Source organism: Odontesthes bonariensis, chromosome 24 (assembly GCF_027942865.1).
Source record: "Odontesthes bonariensis isolate fOdoBon6 chromosome 24, fOdoBon6.hap1, whole genome shotgun sequence".
NCBI classification, from domain to species: Eukaryota; Metazoa; Chordata; class Actinopteri; order Atheriniformes; family Atherinopsidae; genus Odontesthes; species Odontesthes bonariensis.
This window is the reverse complement of record NC_134529.1, coordinates 1,394,937-1,414,107: the sequence shown is the minus strand read 5'-3', so window position 1 is coordinate 1,414,107 and position 19,171 is coordinate 1,394,937. Positions and strand designations below refer to the sequence as shown.

Sequence of the window (19,171 nt, the reverse complement as noted above, 5' to 3'; positions counted from 1 at the left end):
GTGACTCAGAGAAATTGATCAAAAATGTTTTTATTTTCTACATAAACAAATAACCATGACAACAGTTTTATGTAAATCAGTGTAAAAAAAAAAAAAAAAAAAAAAAGGTCCTGGGGGCGTGGCCTGTCAGAAGGCGGGGCTGAGGGCGTCATGGAGACGATGGACTGCGACCTCGATCATTTCCCTCAAAGTCTCGTCCTCCTCGCACGTCACCGCCTGCGGGACAGCGTCATCCAATCAGAAGTCAAACATAATGACCAATCCCTGTGAGGGGGGCTGACTCCGCCCACTTGTCGTACTCACCCGTGTCTCTGAGTCGATGGTCGCCAAGACGCCGTCCACCGTGACGCTCAAGTTTTTACCGGCTTTCACGTTCACGCAGTCGTCACCGAACATGTCGCTGCAACAGAAGGTTAAAGGGTTAGCTGGTTTCATCGTGTGGTGGCGCCAGGCGGGTGGAGCTTAGTTTAAAGGGTTAGCTGGTTTCATCGTGTGGTGGCGCCAGGCGGGTGGAGCTTAGTTTAAAGGGTTAGCTGGTTTCATCGTGTGGTGGCGTCAGGCGGGTGGAGATTAGTTTAAAGGGTTAGCTTGTTTCATCGTGTGGTGGCACCAGGCGGGTGGAGCTTAGTTTAAAGGGTTAGCTGGTTTCATCGTGTGGTGGCGCCAGGCGGGTGGAGCTTAGTTTAAAGGGTTAGCTGGTTTCATCGTGTGGTGGCGCCAGGCGGGTGGAGCTTAGTTTAAAGGGTTAGATTGTTTCATCGTGTGGTGGCGCCAGGCGGGTGGAGCTTAGTTTAAAGGGTTAGCTGGTTTCATCGTGTGGTGGCGCCAGGCGGGTGGAGCTTAGTTTAAAGGGTTAGCTTGTTTCATCGTGTGGTGGCACCAGGCGGGTGGAGCTTAGTTTAAAGGGTTAGCTTGTTTCATCGTGTGGTGGCACCAGGCGGGTGGAGCTTAGTTTAAAGGGTTAGCTTGTTTCATCGTGTGGTGGCACCAGGCGGGTGGAGCTTAGTTTAAAGGGTTAGCTTGTTTCATCGTGTGGTGGCACCAGGCGGATGGAGCTTAGTTTAAAGGGTTAGTTTGTTTCATCGTGTGGTGGCGCCAGGCGGGTGGAGCTTAGTTTAAAGGGTTAGTTTGTTTCATCGTGTGGTGGCGCCAGGCGGGTGGAGCTTAGTTTAAAGGGTTACTCACTGCAGCATGAGCTCTAGCCGCTCCACAAACACATCCATGTCGAACGCTTCCTTCCGGCCCTCAAGGACTGAAACAAACAAAGAAACGAACGTCAGAGATTCTGCTGCGTCCCTGAACGCCTCACTGTCGGTGGTCGTGTTGCGTTTACTGACACTTCTGAGCGTTGGGGTTGGACTGAACCTCCAGTACCACGGTGGTGATGGCGTCGGCGTACATGTCGTTGAGCGGGTTGGCGACCCACTGAGGAGGAAACAGAAGGAAATCAGATCGTTTTTAAATCAGATTCTATGAAGAAACTCCCTGAAAGTCTCTAAATATTTGTGTTTTCGGGTGAAACATCCGAGCCGCTGACCTCCAGCAGCACCATGCCGGCGTCATGAATCAGAGTGATGCTCTTAAAGATCTTCACGGTGATTTTCTCCGCCTCCTCCACCTGCTGCACGTCGCCTGCACACAAACAAACACATTCTCTCTTCTTCTGTCCTTTTTATGCTGCTTTCTTGTTAGTTTCTCACTTTGTTTTCAGTTTCTTTGTTTCTCTTTTAAACATTTTTCCTCCATCTTTTCTATGCTGATGATACTGCTCTTTATTTAAAGCAGATCACTCTTTAATGTGTACATCAAACTTCTCTGGGATGAATAAAGGCTTCATGTTCACTCATTAATGAGGCAAACGGACCCGTTTACAGCAGCTAAAACAACTTTAATCATCAAGAAAAACATCCAAACTTTGTGTCTGAGGAGCTCCAACCATCACTGGTTAAAAACAGCCGGTTAAAGTAAACTGGTTAAAACAGCTGGTTAAAGTAAACTGGTTAAAAACAGCTGGTTATAACAGCTGGTGAAAGTAAACTGGTTAAAACAGCTGGTTAAAGTAAACTGGTTAAAAACAGGTGGTTAAAGTAAACTGGTTAAAAACAGCCGGTTAAAGTAAACTGGTTAAAACAGCTGGTTAAAAACAGCTGGTTAAAGTAAACTGGTTAAAACAGCTGGTTAAAGTAAACTGGTTAAAACAGCTGGTTAAAGTAAACTGGTTAAAACAGCCGGTTAAAGTAAACTGGTTAAAACAGCCGGTTAAAGTAAACTGGTTAAAACAGCTGGTTAAAAACAGCTGGTTAAAACAGCTGGTTAAAGTAAACTGGTTAAAACAGCTGGTTAAAGTAAACTGGTTAAAACAGCTGGTTAAAACAGCAGGTTAAAGTAAACTGGTTAAAAACAGCTGGTTAAAACAGCTGGTTAACGTAAACTGGTTAAAAACAGCTGGTTAAAGTAAACTGGTTAAAACAGCTGGTTAAAAACAGCTGGTTAAAGTAAACTGGTTAAAACAGCCGGTTAAAGTAAACTGGTTAAAACAGCTGGTTAAAAACAGCTGGTTAAAACAGCTGGTTAAAGTAAACTGGTTAAAACAGCTGGTTAAAAACAGCTGGTTAAAACAGCTGGTTAAAGTAAACTGGTTAAAACAGCTGGTTAAAGTAAACTGGTTAAAACAGCTGGTTAAAACAGCTGGTTAAAGTAAACTGGTTAAAACAGCTGGTTAAAACAGCTGGTTAAAGTAAACTGGTTAAAACAGCTGGTTAAAGTAAACTGGTTAAAACAGCAGGTTAAAGTAAACTGGTTAAAAACAGCCGGTTAAAGTAAACTGGTTAAAAACAGCTGGTTAAAGTAAACTGGTTAAAAACAGCCGGTTAAAGTAAACTGGTTAAAAACAGCCGGTTAAAGTAAACTGGTTAAAAACAGCCGGTTAAAGTAAACTGGTTAAAACAGCTGGTTAAAGTAAACTGGTTAAAAACAGCTGGTTATAACAGCTGGTGAAAGTAAACTGGTTAAAACAGCTGGTTAAAGTAAACTGGTTAAAAACAGGTGGTTAAAGTAAACTGGTTAAAAACAGCCGGTTAAAGTAAACTGGTTAAAACAGCTGGTTAAAAACAGCTGGTTAAAGTAAACTGGTTAAAACAGCTGGTTAAAGTAAACTGGTTAAAACAGCTGGTTAAAGTAAACTGGTTAAAACAGCCGGTTAAAGTAAACTGGTTAAAACAGCCGGTTAAAGTAAACTGGTTAAAACAGCTGGTTAAAAACAGCTGGTTAAAACAGCTGGTTAAAGTAAACTGGTTAAAACAGCTGGTTAAAGTAAACTGGTTAAAACAGCTGGTTAAAACAGCAGGTTAAAGTAAACTGGTTAAAAACAGCTGGTTAAAACAGCTGGTTAACGTAAACTGGTTAAAAACAGCTGGTTAAAGTAAACTGGTTAAAACAGCTGGTTAAAAACAGCTGGTTAAAGTAAACTGGTTAAAACAGCCGGTTAAAGTAAACTGGTTAAAACAGCTGGTTAAAAACAGCTGGTTAAAACAGCTGGTTAAAGTAAACTGGTTAAAACAGCTGGTTAAAAACAGCTGGTTAAAACAGCTGGTTAAAGTAAACTGGTTAAAACAGCTGGTTAAAGTAAACTGGTTAAAACAGCTGGTTAAAACAGCTGGTTAAAGTAAACTGGTTAAAACAGCTGGTTAAAACAGCTGGTTAAAGTAAACTGGTTAAAACAGCTGGTTAAAGTAAACTGGTTAAAACAGCAGGTTAAAGTAAACTGGTTAAAAACAGCCGGTTAAAGTAAACTGGTTAAAAACAGCTGGTTAAAGTAAACTGGTTAAAAACAGCCGGTTAAAGTAAACTGGTTAAAAACAGCCGGTTAAAGTAAACTGGTTAAAAACAGCCGGTTAAAGTAAACTGGTTAAAAACCTACCCGCCAGGTTTCGCAGCTGGCCGACCAGCAGGGAGATGGGGCCGGTGAACGGGATGGCCTGGCTCTGCGTCACGGTGCCCACACACAGATCTGTGTAGTCTGAGCGGAGAAAACAGTCAGAAAAACCAGCCGGCCTGAACACACCGCAGAGGGATGCGTTCAGGGACACACACACACACAGAGTTACTCACTGGAGAGGTCGGGCGGCGTCAGGATGTGGTAGTTAAAGTTCCTCTTGACGAGGATCCCGGAGACCCTCTGGCCCTGAGCGCACTTCTGGTCGGCGAGCAGGCCCATCACCTGCAGCAAAGCATTGTGGGAGTTAGGCTACGCCGGGCTCTCTGGTTCCCGTGTGTGTGCGTGGGGACCGACCTTGGCCAGCTTCTCTCCTCTGAAGTTGAGCGTGACGGCCTCGGTGTTCCTCGGGTTGTGGACCTCGATGTGGACCTCGTCGTTGTCTTCGTACTCGCGGATCAGCGCCGCCTTCAGCCGGGCCATCTCGTTCTGCTCGCCGTGCACCAGAATCTGCAGAAAGGAGGGCCGGTCAGGACGCGCGTGTGTGTGTGTGTGTGTTACAGGTGTGTGTGTGTGTGTGTGTGTGTGTGTGTTACAGGTGTGTGTGTGTGTTACAGGTGTGTGTTACAGGTGTGTGTGTTACAGGTGTGTGTGTGTGTGTACAAGTGTGTGTGTGTGTACAGGTGTGTGTGTTACAGGTGTGTGTGTGTATACGTGTTACAGGTGTGTGTGTGTGTGTGTGTACAGGTGTGTGTGTGTGTATACGTGTTACAGGTGTGTGTGTGTGTGTGTGTACAGGTGTGTGTGTGCACAGGTGTTTGTACAGGTGTGTGTGTACAGGTGTGTGTACGTGTACAGGTGTGTGTACAGGTGTGTGTACAGGTGTGTGTGTACAGGTGTGTGTGTACAGGTGTGTGTACAGGTGTGTGTACAGGTGTGTGTGTGTACAGGTGTGTGTACGTACAGGTGTGTGTACAGGTGTGTGTACAGGTGTGTGTACAGGTGTGTGTACAGGTGTGTGTACAGGTGTGTGTGTGTACAGGTGTGTGTGTACAGGTGTGTGTACAGGTGTGTGTGTGTACAGGTGTGTGTACAGGTGTGTGCACAGGTGTTTGTACAGGTGTGTGTGTGTGTGTGTGTGTGTGTACAGGTGTGTGTGTGTGCACAGGTGTTTGTACAGGTGTGTGTGTACAGGTGTGTGTGTGTACAGGTGTGTGTGTACAGGTGTGTGTGTGTACAGGTGTGTGTGTACAGGTGTGTGTACAGGTGTGTGTTACAGGTGTGTGTACAGGTGTGTGTACAGGTGTGTGTGTGTACAGGTGTGTGTGTTGGTCATGTGATTTACCACGTGAGGAGGTTTGAGCGCCCTGATGAACTCGCTGGTCTGCTGGTAGTCTGTGTGAGCGGAGAAGGAGATGTAGTCCACCGACATCTTCAGAGGAAGCTTCTGACCCGACATGGTGTTGATCTCATCGGGCTCGGTCATGATGTGCTGGAACACGCACACGCACACGCACACGCACACGGTTAAAAACATCCGCCTCTAACCTGAAACTTTGCTCATTAAAGCGTTTTGTTGCCGCTAACATTCCAACATTCAGAATCAGAAGCGCTCCATTCGCGCACCCCGACCCGGCGGGTAGCCCCGCCCCCTCACCTTGGCCAGCGTCCCCTCCACGCAGTAGCCGGCGATGATGACGCCGTTCCTCTTGTCGGTGCACCAGCTCTCGAACAGCTCTCTGGACAGGCCGCTCTGCATCATGCCGGGGGACGCCATCACCACGCTGGGGCCGATGTCGTCGAAGTGGTCCATGCTCTGAAACGCCAGAACAACAACGGGCTCAGTGAGGCGACCTGTGGGGGGGCCCAGGCCGACCCGGCGGCCCGCAGAGCGCGCTCACACCTTCAGGTTGCTGATGTGCTTGAACACGAAGGGGTTGTTGATGTTGATGGCTTTGCGGATCTTGTCGTTCATGGCGTTGATGTAGGTCTGGTACACGGCCATGCACTTCCGGGCCAGAGACGAGGCGTAGTAGATGGGGATGTCGTGCAGCTCTGGGTGGTTCTGCCAGTACTCGTCTGGGGGGAACAGGCAGAGAGGACGTCAGACGCTCAGCTCGCGGCTACGCGGCGGCTACGCGGCGGCTGGCGGCGGCGGCCGAACTCACCGAGGATGAGCAGCAGCTCCTGCGCTCGCCCCAGGGCGAACACGGGGATCAGGCAGCGGCCCTCGCGGTTCACGATGTCGTGCACGGTGTTGCAGAAGCGCGCCTCGCGCTCCTCCCGCTTCTCGTGGATGTGGGTCCCGTACGTGGACTCCTGTCGGACACAGATGGTTAGCGTTAGCATTAGCATTAGCGGCGAGCCTGGCGGACGTGCGGCCGCGGCGCCCTCACTGTGATCAGGATGTCCGGCTTCACGCTGGGGATCTCTGCCGCCATCAGATGTCGGTCCTCCTGCCGGGAGAAGTCGCCGGTGTACAGCAGCTGCAGACGGGCACAGTTAGCACATTTAGGCTAACCAACAGCAGCTAACGGGTCACTCTGCTCCACTTCCTGTTTCCATCTCTGTTAACCTCAGACCGACAGGAAGTAGTGGGTAGACGCACCTTAACGCCGGCGATCTCGATCATGAACATGGCGGCTCCGAGCACGTGGCCGGCGTGGTAACACCAGAACTTGATGCCGGCCACTTCTTTGACCTCGTGGAAGTTGATGGTCTCGATCTTCTCCATGCTGTCCTCCAGGTCGGTCTCAGTGTACAGCATGTCGTCTGCAGAGATGTTGCTGCAGCACACAACAGAACAACTCAGCAGAACTCAGCAGAACCCTGCAAAACTCAGAACAACTCAGAAAAACTAAAAAAAACTCTGCAAAACTCAGAAAAACTAAAAAAAATTCTGCAAAACTCAGAAAAACTCAGAAAAAAATTTAAAAAAATGTAAAAACTCAGAAACTCTGCAAAAGAAAAGGATTTTTATTTTAAATATTAAAAAAAATTAAAAATAAAAAAAATAAAAAAATAAAAAAAACTCAGAAAATTTATTTTAGAAAAAATAAAAAAAAACTCAGAAATTCTGCAAAAGAAAAGAATTTTTATTTTATATATTTAAAAAAATTAAAAATAAAAAATAAAACAAACTCAGAAAAACAAAATAAATAAAAAAAACAAAAAAAAATAAAAAAAACTCTGCAGAACCTTCCCACCGGACCCGTTTCCCTCTGAGTGTTCACAGAAAACAAACTTTTTCTGATGCAAACATCAGTTTTCCCTGAAAGCAGACGAAGCTTTGTGCAGAAACAAAGGATAAAAATCTAAAATCAGAACAAAAAACTGGGAGAAGAAACATTAAAAAAACACAGAAGAAGATCACATCCACACTTCTTCCTCCACACCACGCTACACCCAAACGGCCGGCTGTGAGGCGGGGGGGCGCCGCTCTGACACCACCTACCTGACCTTGACGTAGTCGGACAGCAGCCAGCGGTAGATGGCCTTGGAGGCGTGCGTCATGAAGGTCCGGCCCTTAAAGCTGGTCTTCTGCAGGAACCAGGGCAGCGCGCCGCAGTGGTCCAGGTGGAAGCTGCGGGGGGGTCAGGGTCAGGGTCAGCAGCCTGAACAACACCCGAGACAAACCGGATCAAACCGGATCTACGTTCTGAACTCACTGGCTGATGAGCAGCAGGTCGATCTCAGCCGGGTCGATCAGGTCGATGTACGGCAGAGCGTCCATCCCCTCCAGGCCAGGATGGATGCCGCAGTCCAGCTGGAACCCAACACAGATGCAGCTTTACAGGGTTTACAGTCACATGCAGGGTTACAGCAGGGATGGGAACTGATCAGATTTTTACGATTCCAATTCCATTTTCGATTCTGCTTAACGATTCGGTTCTTTGTCGGTTCCCTTATCGATTCTCATTTGGAGAAAAAGGACAACAAACCGGTCGATTAGCATCAACTTTGTTTAGTTTAGAAGTAACACGAGTCATGACCTCACAAACCCAACAACGGTGAGGTCCACATTGGTCTATCCTGGCCTGGGTAATTTAACTCTTCCTGCTCTGGTGAAAGGAGAAGCTGGAGGTAGAGGTGAACTGGGGGTAGTACCACCAGCCTCTGGCTCTGAGCCAGTCAGGCTCTGTCTCTCATGATTTCATCTAAATGTAATGCCTGAGAAGGCATTCATTTAACCTTAACCGATACTAACAGCAGCTTTTACAATCAGGCAAATGGTGCTAACATGATAGGCAGTGTTTGTTAGTTAGTTACCTGCAGTGTTAGCCGAGGACATGCTAACGTTGCTAACGTTGCTAACGCTGCTGGGTTCAGATTCACCGACGTTAATCATTCATTCATAGTTATTGCATGTTGGTAGTATTTCCTCCCTTTGGTGAAATATTCACTTTGCAAGTTGCCCTGTTGTCGTCTTTTTTAGGGATGTGGAACCAAACTTTCGAGCGTTTGTACCGCTTGGGCGCCATGTTTACTGCTGGCTGCTGGCTGCGCCGGACTCAACACGCAACGCTGCGTGGTGACGTCATTCACGCCCACTGGGATCGATAAGGGAATCGTTTGCAAAATGGCCAAAACGATTCCAAGGAACTGAAACACTGGGAACCGGTTCTCAACAAGAACCGGTTCTCGATTCCCATCCCTAGATAACATTTTACAGCTGAGGGGACAACACAGGCGCAGCGTTACCATGATCTTCCTCCCCTTGAACTCCAGGATGATGCAGGACCGTCCCACCTCCTGACCGGCTCCTCTGCACACAAATCAGAATCAGAATTACTTTTTTAAACCCTTGCGGGAAATTCCTTTTTTTTTTTTTTTGCAGTGCACTCGTTTACAGAAAAAAAGATTAAGTCAGGAAATACAATAGAGCAAAATAAATATAGTACAATAAGACAAAATAAGATAAAGTAAAGATAAAGCAAAATGACACCCCTCTCATATTAACAGTGTATTACAACCCTTCCCTTATAAACAGTGTAAAAATAAGATATAAGATATAAGAATAAGATAAGGAAAATCTCAGTATATGCAATAAACAATATTCACAATGCTGCTCAGTACCTGATTATTATTATTATTGCACATAGTGAAGTGATGAAATAGATAAATAAACACACCATCACCGCCATGTTTAACAAAAAGAAGCTTTTCTTTTAAATAAATTGGCAGGAAACAACAAAAGCTGAAGGATTAGTTGCCTGGAAATATAGAAAATCTCACTTCATTAAACACAAGTTACTTAAACAAGTAAATCAAACATCGCAAATAAATGCCGTTTACGTGCCGAATTGTAAGGCTGGTCATTATTATTCAGTAAAACTAATAAAAGTGTATATTCGGGTTTATGGGCCGGACAAATGAAGAAATGAGTGGTTCTGTGAACGGAGTTTGGTCGGAGGGAAGTGCGCAGGCAGCGGGGTTGGCGGCTCAAAGTGTCGGATTTAAACTCACAGCGGGCGGATCAGCAGCTGGTCGCTCTCCTCCGCGGGAACCGCCACGTCTGGTTTACGTTTGGCCGCCATCTTTACTTGGATAAACAGAACTTTAGCAAACAAACCAACCAACTCATCGCTCTGTTAATCACTTTGCTTCCCGGTCTCCACAAGTTTTGGTAAGACCGGAAGTGACTTCCGGCTCCTGCTTAAATCTGTCCGTGCAGCAACAGTCTCAGTAACATTTAGTTCCCGTAAAGCTGTTCTTTACATTTTTACATATTTCAGTTCTAGGAACACAGTTTAGTTTTGCTTTACAGTAAAACTAATATCTTCACTAATAAAATGTTTTATTTAATTCAGGTTGAATATTTTTTCATATTCTAAAATACTTTTTTAGATTTTTTTAAATATCAGCAAACTCTATAATTTACCTGATTATTTCCTTTATGCTTTTTCTGTCACATTTACTCAGAAACTTCACCAGTCTCCAGTGGTTGAATAGCAAACTATATCAGATTAGGTTCACAAGCGTTTTATTCTTAATAAAATGACAGGAAGTGTAAATCACATATAATTTCTACATACTATTGTTAGCAAAAATAAATAAATAAATAATAAAATAATTATAATTATAATAATAATAAAATAATAAGAATAATAATTTAAAAAAAACTGTTGTTAGCAAAAAAATGTATTAAAAAAATTTAAATTAAAATGAAAAATAATAATAATAGAATAAAATAAAGACTATTGTTAGCAAAATGGCTCCCAGCTGTCTCCTAACGCCCCTTGGCATCAGTTAAAAGGGAAGTTATGCTCTCAGCCAATGAATCTGAAGCAGAACAAACTGCCAGCGGAGATTAAACTTTCACCAAATGGAGACATTTTTAAATCCAGGTTAAAGACATTTCTGTTCTCATGTGTCTATGCATGAAATCTGCACGATATCTTTGAACTTATCTGGACTGTTGCTGGTTTTTAAATTCATTTAAATGATTTTATTTGTTTCTCTTTATATTCTTTTATGTATTATACTGCTTCTTCCACTCCCTGCTGCAATGCTTTTATTTTATGTGAAGCACTTTGAATTGTTTGTACATGAAATGTGCTATATAAATAAATTTGATTTGATTTGAAAATCAGTTCTTGGTTGTAAGGTTATTTTCTCATTGGGTGAAAAATATTCACATTCATTGGCAGAGGCTTGAGATCATTATTAGTTGCCACCAAGTGTAAAATTCTGATTACAAACTTAAGAGGGGACTCCTGATGGTGTTTAATTGATGCCAGAGGGCATTTTGGAAGGTGAGGCAGGTGCACTTTGACCCTTTTGGCTTCTTATATAAACATGAGTGTGGTTAAAGTTTCCACCTGTGTTCTGACCAATCAGAGGCTGAGTTTGTAACCCTGTAGCTGGGGGGGTTCTGGCTAATATAACCACGAATGTCATGTCAAATACACCCTTTAACAATGCAATTCTATCCATCTTTTATTAAAATTTAGCACGAAACATGAAAAAAACCTTCTGCAGAAGCTTTTATCTTGATTTATTTCAACAGAAAAGCAGCTTATTTGTAATTTGTCCAACTTTACGTTGGACTTTACAGTTCATGTGCATCATTTTGTTCAGACGCTGTATTTAGTGACTAAATGCTCATTTCTCATCCTAATAAACAAATGTTAAACAGATCTGCCCGTTAAAAGAATTTAATTCTAATGAGTTTAAGTATTAAAACGTGTGTATCTGCCATCCTGTTTTATAACCAAACATATTGTGTGAGAGACAACGCAACAAAAACAAGAGGTCCGAGGTTCGATCCTTGTGGAACGCTGCATGTCACAGCGGTTCTTTCGGACTTTCTGCGCTAACACCAGGACTGTTAAACTCTCTGGATCTTTATTAAACGTCATCTAAAACCTTTATGAGCGCGTGTAACCAATGGAGGGAAGTTTAGGGGTTCCCATAGTTACCATTAAGCATCCAGGACCAACAGGTGGAGTTTTTAAACTGGAAATAAAAAGGGAAGTTTTAGTGTTTTATGAGCAACAACAGAAGAAAAAGCACCGCTACATTTAAAGTGTTTTTAATAGAGAGAAGATAGTAAAACCCAGCAGTGATATTTCAGAATGAAGCTCTTCCAGTTTCCCTGCAGACGAACCTGCTGAAGTCATTAAAAGCTTTTCCAGAGTTTGTCCGGAAACAGAAACGGGTTCCATGTGGTTCCGTTCGGCCTCCGGTTCACCTCAGAGTTCTGGACCCGGCTCAGCTGAAGTTCTCCCACCGCATTAACAAACAAAAAGCTGACACAAAGATCTCCGCCTCATTTTGTTGAATTAAGTCCATTTATTGTGTTTTGGAGCTTCCTTTAAATCCTTTAAAGCGTAAATCAACATGTTTACAGTGAACTGATTATATTCTGGATCAGCTTTTATGATCATTTTGGGGTAAAATAATGAACCTAAACACGAAGTAAAATTCTCACACAGGTGAACTCCTGCAGTACCGCTCTGAGCCTGTAGGGGTCAGTGCAGAGCTGTGATATTTCCTCTCAGTAGTCGGCGTTATTAAAAATGTTTCCAGCGTTCAGGCTGATTTCAGATAAAGTTCTCTGAGTTTGAAGGCAGCAACAGGATGTAGGGATGCAGCGTTCGGGTGGCTGCTGGGTTTCAGCCGGGCTGGAAGCTCCGGCCGCTCAGGGCCAGCTGCGAGTCTCCGTGCCGACACGTTTCCACGATGAAGACGAATCACTCTGTGATGAAGTGCACAAAGGTGACGGGAAACACTCCTCGTCTGCTCGGATCTGCCTCGATGTGACCGATCTGAAACACAGGACAAAAGGTCTAGTATGTAGTATGCAGTATGTAGTATGCAGTATATAGTATGTAGTATGGAAGTATATAGTATGCAGTATGTAGTATGTAGTATGCAGTATATAGTATGTATTATGTAGTATGCAGTATGCAGTATGCAGTATATAGTGTGTATTATGTAGTATGCAGTATGTAGTATGGAAGTATATAGTATGCAGTATGTAGTATGCAGTATGCAGTATATAGTATGTAGTATGTAGTATGTAGTATGCAGTATGTAGTATATAGCATATAGTATGTAGTATGCAGTATGGAAGTATATAGTATGTAGTATGCGGTTTGGAAGTATATAGTATATAGTATGTAGTATTTAATATGCAGTATGTAGTATGTAGAATGCAGTATGTAGTATGTAGTATGGAAGTATATAGTATGTATTATGTAGTATGCAGTATGCAGTATATAGTGTGTATTATGTAGTATGCAGTATGTAGTATGTAGTATGGAAGTATATAGTATGCAGTATGTAGTATGCAGTATGCAGTATATAGTATGTATTATGTAGTATGCAGTATGTAGTATATAGCATATAGTATGTAGTATGCAGTATGGAAGTATATAGTATGTAGTATGCGGTTTGGAAGTATATAATATATAGTATGTAGTATGCAGTATGTAGTATGCAGTATGTAGTATGCAGTATGTAGTATGCAGTATTTAGTATGCAGTATGGAAGTATATAGTATACGGTTTGGAAGTATATAGTATATAGTATGTAGTATGCAGTATGGAAGTATATAGTATGTAGTATGCAGTATGCAGTATATAGTATGTATTATGTAGTATGCAGTATGTAGTATGCAGTATGTAGTATGTAGTATGCAGTATGTAGTATGTAGTATTTAGTATGCAGTATGCAGTATGTAGTATGCAGTATGGAAGTATATAGTATGTAGTATGCGGTTTGGAAGTATATAGTATATAGTATGTAGTATGCAGTATGGAAGTATATAGTATGTAGTATGCAGAATGCAGTATGTAGTATGCAGTATGGAAGTATATAGTATATAGTATATAGTATGTAGTATGCAGTATGTAGTATGCAGTATGTAGTATGCAGTATTTAGTATGCAGTATGGAAGTATATAGTATGTAGTATGCAGAATGCAGTATGTAGTATGCAGTATGGAAGTATATAGTATATAGTATGTAGTATGCAGTATGGAAGTATATAGTATATAGTATGTAGTATGCAGTATGCAGTGTGCAGTATGTAGTATGCGGTTTGGAAGTATATAGTATATAGTATGTAGTATGCAGTATGCAGTATGTAGTATGCAGTATGCAGTATGTAGTATGCAGTATGTAGTATGCAGTATGTAGTATGCAGTATGCAGTATGTAGTATGCAGTATGGAAGTATATAGTATGTAGTATGCAGTATGCAGTATGCAGTATGTAGTATGCAGTATGTAGTATGCTGTATGCAGTATGCAGTATGTAGTATGTAGTATGTAGTATGCAGTATGTAGTATGCAGTATGTAGTATGCAGTATGCAGTATGTAGTATGCAGTATGTAGTATGCAGTATGCAGTATGCAGTATGTAGTATGCAGTATGGAAGTATATAGTATGTAGCATGCAGTATGTAGTATGCAGTATGTAGTATGTAGTATGCAGTATGTAGTATGCAGTATGTAGTATGCAGTATGCAGTATGCAGTATGTAGTATGTAGTATGCAGTATGCAGTATGTAGTATGTAGTATGCAGTATGCAGTATGTAGTATGCAGTATGGAAGTATATAGTATGTAGTATGCAGTATGTAGTATGTAGTATGTAGTATGCAGTATGCAGTATGTAGTATGCAGTATGTAGTATGCAGTATGTAGTATGTAGTATGCAGTATGCAGTATGTAGTATGCAGTATGTAGTATGCAGTATGTAGTATGCAGTATGTAGTATGCAGTATGGAAGTATATAGTATGTAGTATGTAGTATGCAGTATGCAGTATGCAGTATGTAGTATGCAGTATACAGTATGTAGTATGCAGTATGCAGTATGTAGTATGCAGTATGCAGTATGTAGTATGCAGTATGGAAGTATATAGTATGTAGTATGTAGTATGCAATATGCAGTATGCAGTATGTAGTATGTAGTATGCAGTATGCAGTATGTAGTATGCAGTATGTAGTATGTAGTATGCAGTATGCAGTATGTAGTATGTAGTATGCAGTATGCAGTATGTAGTATGCAGTATGTAGTATGTAGTATGCAGTATGTAGTATGTAGTATGCAGTATGTAGTATGTAGTATGCAGTATGCAGTTTGTAGTATGCAGTATGGAAGTATATAGTATGTAGTATGTAGTATGCAGTATGCAGTATGTAGTATGCAGTATGCAGTATGTAGTATGTAGTATGCAGTATGGAAGTATATAGTATGTAGTATGCAGTATGTAGTATGTAGTATGCAGTATGTAGTATGCAGTATGCAGTATGTAGTATGTAGTATGCAGTATGTAGTATGTAGTATGCAGTATGCAGTATGCAGTATGTAGTATGCAGTATGTAGTATGCAGTATGCAGTATGTAGTATGCAGTATGCAGTATGCAGTATGTAGTATGCAGTATGCAGTATGTAGTATGTAGTATGCAGTATGCAGTATGTAGTATGCAGTATGTAGTATGTAGTATGCAGTATGCAGTATGTAGTATGTAGTATGCAGTATGTAGTATGTAGTATGCAGTATGTAGTATGCAGTATGCAGTATGCAGTATGTAGTATGTAGTATGCAGTATGTAGTATGCAGTATGCAGTATGTAGTATGCAGTATGTAGTATGTAGTATGCAGTATGCAGTATGCAGTATGTAGTATGTAGTATGCAGTATGCAGTATGTAGTATGTAGTATGCGGTTTGGAACACAGCCTGTAAGTCCGTCAGCTGCAGCCGTCACATGATCAGAACTTCCTGACGTGTTCGGGGGGCGTTGGACACTCAGACACTCACCCACCACTCGTTGTCCTCCTCCGTATCCACGACGATCACCTCGCCCTCGCTGAACGTCAGCTCGTCCGGATTGTCAGCAGAACAGTTGTAGATGGCCTTCACCCTCTGAGGTTTCTGCTTCTGCACACAAACACAGTAAGAAGAAGGGGCGTGACCAGCTGCTCGGGCGGGTCAGAACCAGGAGCCGGGGCTCTGAGACTCACAGGGAAGGTGTTTCTGGGTTTGGGTGTCGGAGGACTTTGGGCGGATTTGGGCTGAAGACCTGCAAAAAGAAAAAAAAACTGAGAAATAAATGTTTGAAAGATGTGAAGATACCAACAGCAGCTGTGGCATCGAAAGCATCAAACATGAATTTAGCTTCGCATTAGCTTCAACAGTGCTAACATTAGCTTCTTTTACTGAGATGTCAACAGTGCTAACATTAGCTCAGAGCGCCCTCTGCTGGATCTCAGCACAAACAACTTGTAACACTCCGATTCATTCGTCAATGCCGCCTACGGCCTGAAGCACCTACAGACTTTTTAAAGAGGAGTCTAGTTATAATGAAACTGTAATAATTTCTATAACCAATCACACGATGGATGGTGGTGTCTGATCAGACCTCTGAAGCTGACCAATCACAGCATACCAGAGCTTTAAATGAATGTATAATTCATGTGTTTTTACCTCGTTTGTCCACAGATGGGGTCCGGACTGGAGGTCTTTGAGGGGGATGTTTCACTAATCTGAAAACAGCAAAAAATAAACTTTAAACTGGTTCCAGTTTTTAAATTCAAATATGATCTGACCAGTTGAAACCAGTCGAGACCGGTTCTGACCAGTACAGAGAATTACCAAACGACTGGGCCCGGTACGTACCCTGGGGGAGATTTGGGGGACTTGGATCCAGGTCGTCCAGATGGTCCTGGGGGTCTGCTGGTCTGGTGGCTGGCCACCGATGGGGGGGGTCCTGGGGGTCTGCTGGTCTGGTGGCTGGCCACCGATGGGGGGGGTCCTGGGGGTCTGCTGGTCTGGTGGCTGGGCATAGATGGGGGGGGTCCTGGGGGTCCTGGGGGTCTGCTGGTCTGGTGGCTGGGCACCGATGGGGGGACGGGCGGAGCCCTGAACTGGGGTGGGGGTGGGACTGGAGGCACAGGTGGGAGGGGGCTGTTCTTGGCCGACCTCTTGCTGACCGAAGGAGGAGGCGGAGCTGGTGGGAGCACTGGGGGAGGAGCAGAATCAGTAAACAGTTTCCCATTAAACCCTGAGCAGCGTCTGTCAGGAGCACGGATGTTTGGGGGCTCGAAGCCCAGAACAGGAAGCCCACAATGAGCTCATGATGCCGGGGAAAGTGACGATCGCTCACCGTACATGGAGGTGTTCCTCTCAGGCGTTTGAGGGATGGGGGGGTCGGAGGAGGAGCGCTGCCTTCCCACCGGTTCTACGGCAGCAGGTTTGCTGACGCCTGCGACACCAAACCTCAGGTGAGTAAAGACAAAACAGGAGCCAACAGCAACAGGCCGCTGCCTGATGTTAAATATGGCTTTGGTCTTAGACATTAGAAATGAAATAGTCTTTGTACTTCTCCACGATGCACACGATATATGACCTTAAAGGGACAGTTTGCCTCTTTAAAGGGACAGTTCGCCTCTTCTGACATGAAGCTGTGTAACATCCCATATCAGCAGCATCATTTCTGAACATCTTCTTACCCCCTGCTGCGTCCTGTGAGCAGAGTTCCAGCCTCGTTTTGGTGTTGATGGAGGTAGTCCGGCTAGTTGGCTGGGGTTTAAAAAATAAAGCGTTTTGCTTCTCAGAACAATATGCGTTCAACAGAGTAATACATTTGCATCACAAAATGGTTCTCCAGGAAAAAGTCAGACCTTTCCTTTCCTTTAATTTTCTTTTGTTTCCTTTCCTTTTCTCATTCCCGACCCGGAGAGAGCATTCCACCCTTTTCCGGCCGAGGACCATGGTCTCAGATTTGGAGGTGCTGATTCTCATCCCAGCCGCTTCACACTCGGCTGCGAACCGCTCCAGTGAGAGCTGAAGGTCACGGCCTGACGACGCCAACAGAACCACATCGTCCGCAAAGAGCAGAGACCCGATTCTGAGGTCGCCAAACCGGATTCCCTCAACGCCCTGGCTGCGCCTAGAAATTCTGTCCATAAAAATTATGAACAGAATCGGTGACAAAGGGCAGCCCTGACGGAGTCCAACCCTCACAGGAAACATGTCCGACTTACTGCCGGCAATGCGGACCAAACTCTGACACCGGTCATACAGAGACCGAACAGCCCATATCAAGGGGTCCGGCACTCCATACTCCCGGAGCACCCCCCACAAGAGTCCCCGAGGGACACGGTCGAACGCCTTCTCCAAGTCCACAAAACACATGTAGACCGGTTGGGCGAACTCCCATGCTCCCTCCAGGATCCTGCGGAGGGTATAGAGCTGGTCCACTGTTCCACGGCCAGGACGAAAACCACACTGCACCTCCTGAATCCGAGATTCGACTATCCGTCGGATCCTCCTCTCCAGTACCCCCGAAAAGACCTTACCAGGGAGGCTGAGGAGTGTGATCCCCCTATAGTTGGAACACACCCTGCGGTCCCCCTTTTTAAAGAGGTGGACCACCACCCCGATCTGCCAGTCCAGAGGCACTGCCCCCGATGTCCACGCGATGCTGCAGAGGCGTGTCAACCAAGACAGCCCCACAACATCCAGAGCCTTGAGGAACTCAGGACGGACCCCATCCACCCCTCTCTTCGGGTCGGGAATGAGATCCTTCCCCAAGTGGAGGAGTTCAAGTATCTCGGGGTCTTGTTCACGAGTGAGGGACGAATGGAACAGGAGATTGACAGACGGATCGGTGCGGCGTCTGCAGTGATGCGGGCTCTGCACCGGCCCGTCGTGGTGAAGAAGGAGCTGAGCCAGAAGGCCAAGCTCTCCATTTACCGGTCAATCAATGTTCCTCCCCTCACCTATGGTCACGAGCTGTGGGTAGTGACCGAAAGAACGAGATCGCGAATACAAGCGGCCGAAATGAGTTTCCTCCGCAGGGTGTCTGGGCTCTCCCTTAGAGATAGGGTGAGAAGCTCGGTCATCCGGGAGGGGCTCGGAGTAGAACCGCTGCTCCTCCGCATCGAGAGGAGTCAGATGAGGTGGCTCGGGCATCTGGTGAGAATGCCTCCTGGGGCATCTGCTTAGGATGCCTCCTGGGGCATCTGGTGAGAATGCCTCCTGGACGCCTCCCCGGTGAGGTGTTCCGGGCCCGTCCCACTGGGAGGAGACCCCGGGGAAGACCCAGGACACGTTGGAGAGACTATGTCTCTCGGCTGGCCTGGGAACGCCTCGGGGTCCCCCCAGAAGAGCTGGAGGAAGTGGCCGGGGACAGGGACGTCTGGGTCTCTTTGCTCAAGCTGCTGCCCCCGCGACCCGATCCCCGGACCAGCGGAAGATAATGGATGGATGGATTCCTTTCCTTTCCCTGCTGTGCAGAGCGAGCAGTCCCCTGCTTCCGAGCAGCAAACAGCGTAACAGGCGCGGCTGTCGGCAGGCGGCAGCAGGCAGTGATATGAAGGGAGAGAAAATAGGGCCAAGAGATTGTGAGGTTTGACTTTTTCCTGGAGAACCATTTTGTGATGCAAATGTATTACTCTGTTGAACGCATATTGTTCTGAGAAGCAAAACGCTTTATTTTTTAAACCCCAGCCAACTAGCCAGACTACCTTCATCAACGACTTTATATTTTTGGGAGTCGCTCATTGACTCTGTAGCGCCCCCTACGATGCTTAAAAATGGCCCCCGCATGTTAGTGCCTTTTCGTGCCATTTTTGACCGATTCCACGCCTTGCATATGATCGAACTCGTCCTACAGATTTAATGCTACAGACTTCAAACTTGGCCAGGTTACTCTTAAGACATGGGGGGGGAATTCATGGGGAAACTTTTCCAAACTCTGAACGGTGTGGGCGTGACCAGGTG

At 44.8% G+C, this 19,171-nt stretch overlaps 2 protein-coding genes across 2 annotated transcripts in view; both read right to left on the bottom strand.

Annotated features, from left to right (window-relative positions):
• Positions 1 to 14: 14 nt before the first annotated feature.
• On the bottom strand, positions 15 to 9,586 carry cpsf3 (cleavage and polyadenylation specific factor 3). The gene is made up of 18 exons (XM_075458682.1): positions 9,401 to 9,586; positions 8,636 to 8,699; positions 7,603 to 7,700; positions 7,389 to 7,517; positions 6,543 to 6,720; positions 6,331 to 6,420; positions 6,103 to 6,253; positions 5,838 to 6,013; positions 5,592 to 5,750; positions 5,280 to 5,426; positions 4,292 to 4,444; positions 4,111 to 4,219; positions 3,920 to 4,018; positions 1,538 to 1,632; positions 1,338 to 1,425; positions 1,186 to 1,252; positions 304 to 400; positions 15 to 216 (listed from the first exon to the last, which is right to left on the bottom strand). Exons 1-18 carry the CDS (start codon positions 9,469 to 9,471, stop codon positions 127 to 129), a joined length of 2,061 nt encoding a protein of 686 aa, XP_075314797.1. The 5' UTR covers positions 9,472 to 9,586; the 3' UTR covers positions 15 to 126.
• Positions 9,587 to 11,452: 1,866 nt separating this feature from the next.
• asap2b (ArfGAP with SH3 domain, ankyrin repeat and PH domain 2b) overlaps positions 11,453 to 19,171 on the bottom strand; it is a 37,403-nt gene continuing 29,684 nt past the window's right edge. The window contains exons 23-28 of the mRNA XM_075458680.1: positions 16,551 to 16,649; positions 16,064 to 16,406; positions 15,872 to 15,930; positions 15,409 to 15,467; positions 15,206 to 15,325; positions 11,453 to 12,204 (exon numbers count right to left, since the gene is read on the bottom strand). Of these exons, the coding sequence (XP_075314795.1) occupies positions 12,130 to 12,204; positions 15,206 to 15,325; positions 15,409 to 15,467; positions 15,872 to 15,930; positions 16,064 to 16,406; positions 16,551 to 16,649 (755 nt within the window). The 3' untranslated portion in view covers positions 11,453 to 12,129. The remainder of the gene's footprint in view (positions 12,205 to 15,205; positions 15,326 to 15,408; positions 15,468 to 15,871; positions 15,931 to 16,063; positions 16,407 to 16,550; positions 16,650 to 19,171) is intronic.